The sequence below is a fragment of the Hippocampus bargibanti genome, linkage group LG08 (genome assembly GCF_051943395.1).
Source record: "Hippocampus bargibanti isolate YZ-2025 linkage group LG08, ASM5194339v1, whole genome shotgun sequence".
In the NCBI taxonomy this organism is placed as follows: Eukaryota; Metazoa; Chordata; class Actinopteri; order Syngnathiformes; family Syngnathidae; genus Hippocampus; species Hippocampus bargibanti.
In genome coordinates this window covers 19,293,984-19,303,710 of record NC_142741.1, presented here as the reverse complement: position 1 = coordinate 19,303,710, position 9,727 = coordinate 19,293,984, and the positions used below count along the sequence as shown (strand labels likewise).

General features: G+C 44.1%; 1 protein-coding gene across 1 annotated transcript; it reads right to left on the bottom strand.

The window, feature by feature from the left end:
• Positions 1-1,435: 1,435 nt before the first annotated feature.
• Positions 1,436-9,432, bottom strand: LOC148894727 (uncharacterized). The gene is made up of 13 exons (XM_089002257.1): positions 9,146-9,432; positions 8,050-8,091; positions 7,013-7,057; positions 6,855-6,896; positions 6,682-6,726; positions 6,512-6,553; positions 6,339-6,383; positions 6,168-6,209; positions 5,994-6,038; positions 5,819-5,863; positions 5,655-5,699; positions 3,294-3,338; positions 1,436-2,978 (listed from the first exon to the last, which is right to left on the bottom strand). Exons 1-13 carry the CDS (start codon positions 9,430-9,432, stop codon positions 2,738-2,740), a joined length of 1,011 nt encoding a protein of 336 aa, XP_088858383.1. The 3' UTR covers positions 1,436-2,737.
• Positions 9,433-9,727: the final 295 nt, after the last annotated feature.

Sequence of the window (9,727 nt, the reverse complement as noted above, 5' to 3'; positions counted from 1 at the left end):
GGTTTGGAGGTCTTCTAAACAGTTTTTGTGGTGGAAAGCCTGATGGCGGCTGGGAATTTTGCCAAGTCAATAGTAAAGGCCCAAATTATATCATCCTGCTCACATTCATCTTGTCACCAGGCTTTTCCTACCTTCAGTTTTACAAAAATGAAAATGTGTTTTTTTTCTTTTGCGCGTCATAATATATACTCAGGTGATCAGAGATGTTTTTCATGTTTGGGCAGCATGCTGTCAGTCTATAAACTAGTCTTGCTGAATTGCATTGACCCACATTACTCTGCTATAGGCTGCTGCCATCGTCTGTGATCAGCAATCCAAAACGCACACGCACACACAAATATACACACAGCAGCTGAGCTACTGTACTAAGATGTTGTCAGCCTTTTTCCATCAAAATAGTTCTTGCTGTTGATGTTTATGTCTTTCTGTAAAAGATAATTGTGCCTTTTAAATTATTTGGGGGATCTATTTTGAGGCACGTCTGTGTCAACATGGAGAAGTTGTTTTCCAGCAGACATCAAAACACTTTCAATTGATTGCGTGTGTATTGAGGGGAAAACACGTTTGCTTAATCATGATCCATTTAGGTAGTTTGCAGAACGCTGTCCAAAAACACACAAACTGAAAACATTCATAAACATTAACCATTTGTGTATTTGTTTATTTACACTAGCAACATCCAAAACTTTTTGATGAACATATTTGGCCAGTGTTGAAGTCAGAGTGCATCACAAATGGCTTATTTTTAGAAAGTTAGAGCCAGTGAATTATTACAAAGCCCAGTGGCTCTTTTGTCTGCTGCCATTTTTTTCCTCTCACAGCTGCTGCATAAAAAGCAGTGCTTAGCTGCTAAACGAGAACGCTGGTTTTGCCCAAGCATTTTATATATTTTCGAACTTTTGATCTGCCGTAAATTGTGTGAACCAAAAGGAAATTTTAGGAGGAGCGAGTGACTCATAGGAAACCAGCAAAGCGGCGCTCCTTGAATAAAATACAATAAAATACAACAAGCAAACCTGAAAAAACACAGATTCTCAGGTATTTCATAGAAAGGGTGACCTCCTACATGTATGTACCTGGGTGTTACTCTCAACAATAAACTGGACTGCACTACAAACACGGACGCCCTAATCAAAAAGGGACAGAGTCTCCTCTTCCTACTCAGGAAACTGAAGTCTTTTGGGGTTCAAGGGTCACTCCTGAAGACTTTCTATGATTCTGTGGTTGCTTCAGCCATCCACTATGGAATTGTCTGCTGGTCAGGCAGCATCACCACCCGGGACAGAAAAAGACTGGAGTGTCTGGTCAAGAGGGCCCATTCTGTCCTGGGCTACTCACTGGACTTTCTGGAGGAGGTGGGCAACAGACGGACCATAGCTAACCTAAAAGCTATGATGGACAACCCCTCCCATGCCCACCCTGACAGCACTAGGTAGCTCCTTCAGCCAGAGACTGTTACACCCGCTGTGATGTCACGAGAGGATGTGTCCTGGAGGGCAAATACATCCCCCTAAGATGGTTCCACCCAGAGAGTCTTGGTCCCATCTGGTGGAAGGCAGCAATTCAAACCACACACCTGCGGCTGATCACGGCTTGATTGGCAAGCAAGGCTCTTAAGGCAGAGAGCCTCTGAGTGTGGAGGCAGAGGGAAGACAAGCTCCATTGCTGTACGCCGTGGAGAAACTGATCGCTGCATGAAACTCATCGCCAGTTGGGACCATACGACGGAACTCTGGATTTGGACCCTTGCTAAAGGTGGCTAGGCTACGGGGGTGAGGCCTAGAAACAACCTGGAAAAGAACTCTGTCTTCAGTTTCACCTCAGAAGAGACTTTATCTTGATTTAAGTATTGGAAGAGACACTATTCAAACCTTCGTTGCTTGTGAATTCCCTCTGAAACCCTTTATTAAAACCTTTGTTTGTATTCAAACCTATCGCCCATTGCACTCCTTGTCCTGTAAGGCTGAGAGCTAGCCTCTCATGATATCACACCGCGCTGTAAGAAGGAGAAGTACTGCCACTCGTTTCTACCGATTGTTGTCAGGCTTCTTAATAATCACGTGAAAAAAAACTGGACTCTTGTACTGTAAATAGCACAGCCACCTTATGTTGATGCAATACAGCTATATATATCAATATGATTTTTCTGTTATACTTGCACTATGTACCGCTTTTTTATGAAACGTTCTTGCACAGTTACAGGATACAGGATACAAGTTTCTTGGATAAGAAGCAAAACGTCCGACACCTTCAAAGAAGTACAGATGACTGCTGAAGAAACCTTTTCATCGATGGACCACTCCTGTACGACTGAGAGCTTACACAGACGAAACGCACACCTCGTTCATGTTTTTCGATGATCTCCTTCTTCTGCTCGACCGTAATTTTCTTTTGTGTCCTCTTCGGCTTAACACTAGCCCGTGGTGGGGTCTTTTTTGGTCCCATAATAGCAAAAGTACTCCACTCAATAGCAAACCACGTCTGCACTCAAAGGAGGGGGGTGGAAAATTAGTCCGCCATCCACCGTGGTGCTGTTCGACCGTGTGGTTTGGTGTTCATCCGCCAAAAACTAGTCTGCCAGCCACGGTGGCACTGTGTGGTTTGGTTCGTCTGCCAAAAACTAGTTTTTATGCCAAGATTATATTCTCGCAAATTTAATGTTCGTAAGGTGAAAGGTTTGTGAGCTAACTACGTTAAGATGTTTTCTTCGCTTGATGGTGATTTTTCAGGAGATTATTCATTTGTCTGGGGTGCGTCGCATGATTTCTACAAGTTCCTCCAATAGCAACGTATTTTCTTCCATAGACCTCAGTTGTTGTTTCAGCTCATCGAACTTGGAATCCATCAAATACCAGCCAGCAGAGACAAAAATGATCATTAAACAAAATCCCAGGAAACAGCAAATACCTCGCGCTGTCATGCACCAATTGATTCTGCATTTGGAGGCCTCTTCTTTTCCAGGAGCGTCATACAATACTCTGACAAATAGATAAAAGGGAATCAGAACCACACCACACTAGACCACAGTTTGAAATAATCACATTAAACACCCTGGAAAGTGAATTTACACATTTGCTTCTAAATATGTTTGAAATTTTTGAAGGAAAACAAGTGTGAAGTAAGCACTGTTGGGCAGCACACATGTCTGAAATTGTTTGCAAGATAATTGGGTTTGAAAATGGCCCATATGTATTTTTATAAGCCATCTCTTTGTTGGTCAAAGGCATTTGGAAAACGGGAATGACTTGTTGGCCAGCAAGCCAATAAATTGGTGGGCAGTGTGAAGAGCTCACCTCATTTCCAAGCTCTCGGCGCTCAGACGCTCAGGATCTTTAGTGCTGAAACAAAGACACCACATGTGAATCAGTATCAGCAGCATACAAAGAGGACTGCGTTAATTTTCAAATATGTCCCCAATATGAATTCTGAACAGTTATTCCTCGTTTAGGCAACATAGGATTAGTCATGCTGATGAGGTGATGAGGTGATACAAGGGCCAATTGGGCAATTAGGCCAGTCATCAATCAGGAACATGGAAGCTATCAATGGAGCTGCAGGGATTAGTCCTCTGCTCCCCCCAACCTGAGAGCAGGGACCTATCACAGCAGTGTCCGGCACCACTATGTCTGGACAGTAGGGTATATATATATATATATATATATATATATATATATATATATATATATATATATATATATATATATATATATATATATATATATATATAAAATCCTCGTCTCACCATGGGTGGTGTCTGTCCCCATTTCAGCTCGGGTCCTCTACCAGAGGCCAGGAAGCTTGAGGGTTCTGCGCAGTATCCGTGCTGTTCCCAGCACTGCGCTTTTCTGGACCGAGATATCCGATGTTGTTCCCGGGATCTGTTGCAACCACTCATCGAGTTTGGGGGTCACTGCCCCAAGTGCTCCGACCACCACAGGCACGACTGTCACCTTTACCTTCCAGGCTCTCTCCAGCTCCTCTCTGAGCCCTTGGTATTTCTCGATTTTCTCATGTTCCTTCTTTCTGATGTTCCCGTCACTCGGGACCGCTACATCCACAACAACGGCTTTCCTTTCCCCTTTATCTATGACCACGATATCTGGTTGGTTGGCCATTACCATCTTGTCAGTCTGTATCTGGAAGTCCCACAGGATTTTTGCTCGGTCATTCTCCACCACCTTGGGAGGTGTTTCCCATTTTGACCTTGGGGTTTCCAGTCCATACTCCGCACAGATGTTTCGGTAGACTATGCCAGCCACCTGGTTATGGCGCTCCATGTAGGCTTTCCCTGCCAGCATCTTACACCCTGCAGTTACGTGTTGGATTGTCTCAGGTGCCTCTTTGCACAACCTACACCTTGGGTCTTGTCTGGTGTGGTATATCCCTGCCTCTATGGCTCTGGTGTTCAGGGCCTGCTCTTGGGCAGCCAGGATGAGTGCCTCTGTGCTGTCCTTTAGGCCAGCCCTCTCTAGCCACTGATAGGACTTCTTGAGATCAGCCACTTCTGCTATGGTTCGGTGGTACATCCCGTGTAGGGGCTTTTCCTCCCATGATTGTCCCTCTTCCAGCACCTCATCCTCTGTTCCCCATTGGCTGAGACATTCTCTGAGTACATCATCCGTTGGAGCCTTCTCTTTGATGTATTCATGGAGCTTGGATGTTTCATCCTGGACAGTGGCTCTCACACTCACTAGTCCCCGGCCTCCTTCCTTACGGCTTGTGTACAGTCTCAGGGTGCTGGACTTGGGATGGAACCCTCCGTGCATGGTGAGGAGTTTTCGGGTCTTAACATCCGTGGTCTGAATCTCTTCCTTTGGCCACCTTATTATTCCTGCAGGGTATCTGATCACTGGCAGGGCATAGCTGTTTATTGCCCGGGTCTTGTTCTTGCCATTGAGCTGGCTTCTGAGGACTTGCCTCACCCGCTGGAGGTATTTGGTCGTAGCCGCTTTCCTTGTTGCTAATTCGAGGTTGCCATTGGCCTGTGGTATACCGAGGTACTTGTAGCTGTTTTCAATGTCTGCTATTGTTCCTTCAGTGAGTGAGACCCCTTCAGTGTGGACTACCTTGCCCCTCTTAGTCACCATCCGACTACATTTCTCCAGCCCGAATGACATTCCCCCCACCCCCCCGAATATATATATATATATATATATATATATATATATATATATATATATATATATATATATATATATATATATATATATATATATATATATACAGTAAAGTCTCGTTATATCGATATCGGCTATATCGATAGTCCCGGTTATATCGATACTATTTCTATGCACGCACGGAGAAAATTACATGCAAACAGGGTTGGATATATCGATAGTCCCGGTTATATCGATATTTTTTCGGACTCCCTTGAATATCGATATAACGAGACTTTACTGTATATATATATATATATATATATATATATATATATATATATATATATATATATATATATATATATATATAGGGCCTATACTACCAGTAAGACTTTAGTTTGCCGAAGAATCATCTTGGATAAGAAGCGATACAGATAACGGCTGAAGAAACCTTCTCATCGATGGACCACTCCTGTACGACTGAGAGCTTACACAGACGTATTCCAGCATCTTGGAAGACTAGAAATATATGGCAGAGCAGTGTGAAGAGCTCACCTCATCTCACTGCCTTCAGCACTTGGACGCTTGGAGTCTTTGACGCTGAAACAAAAATGACACGCTTGTGTCGGCAGCACGAACAGCATATGTGTATGGCCATCAGTAGATGTAAGAAGATTGGAAAACAGAAAAAGTGTGTTTGCCAAGTGTGAAGAACTGACCTAATTTCCATGCCTTCAGTTCTCGGACGCTTGGGGCCTTCAATGCTAAAATAAAGACAATGAGGTTTAGTCGGCAGCAGGTGCAGCACACAAATAGGACCACATATACAGTTCATTCCACTATTTTGGAAGCTTGGAAAAGCAATCAAGTGGGTGAGCAGTGTGAAAAGCTCACCCCATTTCCACATCCTCGTCACTCGGATAGATGGGGTATTCGACGCTAAAATAAAGATGGACGGCAACGATTAATTGTCAGCAAAAGCAGCGCACAAACAGGACCACATATACATTGCAATATTTTGGAAGCTTGGAAAAGCTATCAGGTGGGTGAGGAGTGCGAAAAGCTCACCCTGTTTCCACTCCGCCACTCGGAGAGATGGGGTATTCGACGCTGAAACAAAAACGGAGGGCACCAGTGAATTGGCAGGAAGAACAGCACACAAATAGGACCACATATACATTCCACTATTTTGGAATCTTGAAAAAGCCATTAGTTGGGTGAGCAGTGTGAAAAGCTCACCCTGTTTCAGCTTCCTCATCACTCGGATAGATGGGATATTCAATGCTGAATAAAGATGGACGGCACAGATTAATTGTCAGCAAAAGCAGCGCACAAACAGGACCACATATACATTGCACTATTTTGGAAGCTTGGAAAAGCTATTGGGTGGATGAGGAGTGCAAAAAGCTCACCCCGTTTCCACTCCGCCACTCGGACGGATGGGGTATTCGACTCTGAAACAAAAACAGAGGTCACCAGTGAATTGGCAGGAAGAACAGCACACGAATAGAACCACATATATATTCCACTATTTTGGAATCTTGAAAAGCCATTAGTTGGGTGAGCAGTGTGAAAAGCTCACCCTGTTTCCGCTTCCTCATCACTCGGATAGATGGGATATTTGATGCTGAATAAAGATGGACGGCACAGATTAATTGCCAGCAAAAGTGGCGCACAAACAGGACCACATATACATTGCAGTATTTTGGAAGCTTGGAAAAGCTATTGGGTGGGTGAGGAGTGCAAAAAGCTCACCCCGTCTCCACTCCGCCACTCGGACGGATGGGGTATTCGTCGCTGAAACAAAGACGAATGGCACGAGTAAGCAAGAGCACTACACAAATAGGGCCACAATGACATTCCATGACGATAGAAGATTGGAATTGTGTGTGTGGCCAGGGTGAAGAGCTCACCTCATTTCTTTGCCTTCGGTACTTAAACGCTCAGGTTCTTCGATGCTGAAATGAACATGGCACGGATGGATCAGAGGCGGCAGCAGCACGCAAATAGGACCACAGTTACTTTACTACTGGCAAACATTATATATAGTACGATGGTGTTTATTATGCCTTCTTTAATAAGGTTTTGAGACAGCACCTTCAACACCTTTGGTGTCCATGCAACAACCACACTCATATGTAACAAGAATGGAAAAGCCAACGGATAGGACATCTGGGGCTTATATGCTCTTGCACACCTGGAACACAATCCTTCAACAGCCGCGGTAGGTTGGAGGAAAGCCTTAATTGGGCCGTGGAACATTATTTTAAAGGTTTCCCAACTCAAACAGCTGTTTGTCAAAAAAGGCTGGAGTGACATCCACAACTGTCAACAGGTCATTCTCTTTTGACAGAATAAAACTAAACTTTTGTTCGTAAAGTCAAAACTCATATACACATTACTGTCCAGTCTGTCCCGTGTGCCTTGGGGGATCAGGTGTGCTTCAGGAATCTATTAATTTCATCTCAATGGCTTTAAGATTATTTGGGGATGCAAAATGACTGGGGCGTCGGGCGGATAGAAGGACGGGTGGATGGATAGCCATCCACCCATCCATGTATGAGTGAGCTGGTGGCTATCCCAGCTGCTGTCAGGCAGTAGGTCGGACATACGCAGAACTGGTTGCCAGTTCAGGATCATGACATTCTACAATCACCTGCTCAGAAAGGGCTGTGTGAACACTCATCACATATGGGTCTAATGTAGGCTATATCCCAAAGTAGGATTATTCCAGCTAAAACATTGAAAAAGCTAACAAATGGGTGGGCAGTGTGTGGAGCTCACACCCCTGTTCCGTGCCCTCGACACTCGGACCATTGGGGTCTTCGACGCTGAAACAAAGACGGCGCGAATGAGTCGGCAGCAGGAGCAGGACAAAAATAGGACCACATCTTTATTCCAATATGTTGGTAGACAAGCAAATTGTGTGTGGCCAGAGTGAAGAGCTCACTTTTCCATGTCCTCAGTACTCAGGCGCTCGGGGTCTTCGACTCTGAAATGAACATGTACACAAATGAAATGGCAGCAGTTTTATGCCAATATGTCCACATTCGATATTGCGCAGTGCTGCACATTTTGTCTTTTATAATAAGCACACTATGCGACGGCACCTTAAAGAGGGACGAGCGGTTAATATAGGCTAACACGCCTGGGACACCTTCCTTCAACGACGGCAGTCGGTCGCAGCGCAGCCTTGGTTGGAGAACCTTGTTTTAAAGGTTTCCCGACCGAATGAGCTGTTTTTAGCAATATCACACAAGGTAGTGGTAAAATCTCTGACAAAGCTGGTCTGACACCCGATATTATCACATAGTTCAGAAAATTGTCTTTATTGGAAAAACAATACAGTGTGAAAAGAGTAACACATTACATATAACTACCCCGTAGTAGTTCCTGTGTGCTGAAAGATACGACTTGCCCCTTGGGGGACTATCCAATTTCCCCTTAATGGCCCCAACATTATTTGGTCATTCCAAATTATTAAGCCTAGATTTATGATTTGAAGGCCAAAAAGTTAAGAAAATTACCTGTTTTTTCGTTTACAATTGGTAGGAATAACATTTCCTTCATACAGCAAATGTGTATTTTTTGCTGCTTGCCCTCTATAGAGAAGGGCTATTTTATGGCATGGGTGTGTAACATTGTAGTTACAATTTACTTTCGGGGGGCATTATGAATTTGGAGAAGCAGAATGTTTAATCCCCTCCACATATTACATATAGAGGGCACAAAAAAATTCATGCCTACCTAGTTTTCAAATTTGAAGTAAAAAATAATGACTGTCATTGTGGTTTACATGGGACAATTTGAAATTTTGGTTCAGACTTTAGCAAGCATCATGGAAGTTTGATTTGTTTTCACGGGCTGAATAAAATGATGTGGTGGGCCATATTTAGCCCCAGGGCCTTAACTTAGACACCTGTGATTTACGGTATTCACTAATGTAGACACAAAACAATCAGCAATAAAGTCAATCTTTAATACTCAAGCCACTGTTCAAAGTTAATAATATTCTTATTAGGCTTCATGATACTAAATTTTCTTACGTGTCCTGCGCAGGCTCTGTCATTGCAGTCGGGGATGTTTTGTCAGCCACTTCCTCTTCATCCACTTCTTTGTCATTCACTTCCTCCCCATCCACCTCCCCCCCATTCACTTCCTCCCCATCCACTTCCTCCCCATCCACTCCCTCCTCATCCGCTTCCTCCCCATCCACTTCCTCCCCATCCACTCCCTCCCCATCCACTTCCTCCTCATCCACTCCCTCCCCACCCACTTCTTCTCCGTCCACTTCTTCCTCGTCATTTTCTAGCTCTTTGGTCGGACTGTCCATCGCGAGAACAAAAAATTACTGACCAAAAAGAAAGAGAAGTCAAGAAAACCCACTCGAGCCGTCGCAAGGACGGTGTGCTATGACGTCATAACTCCGACTCCTTTGTATTGCGTGTCAGCTATCTTATCAGAGGAACCGCACCCGCGCCTGAAAATTGTTTAAGCCACGACGTTTGTCGAGGATTGCAATCATCTTTTCTTAATTTGAAATGATAACGCGCAAGTTGCCAACACGTTTTACATTGTGGTAAACAAAGGAAGTTGAACATTCTCCCCCTGAGATCGTCTGACGACGC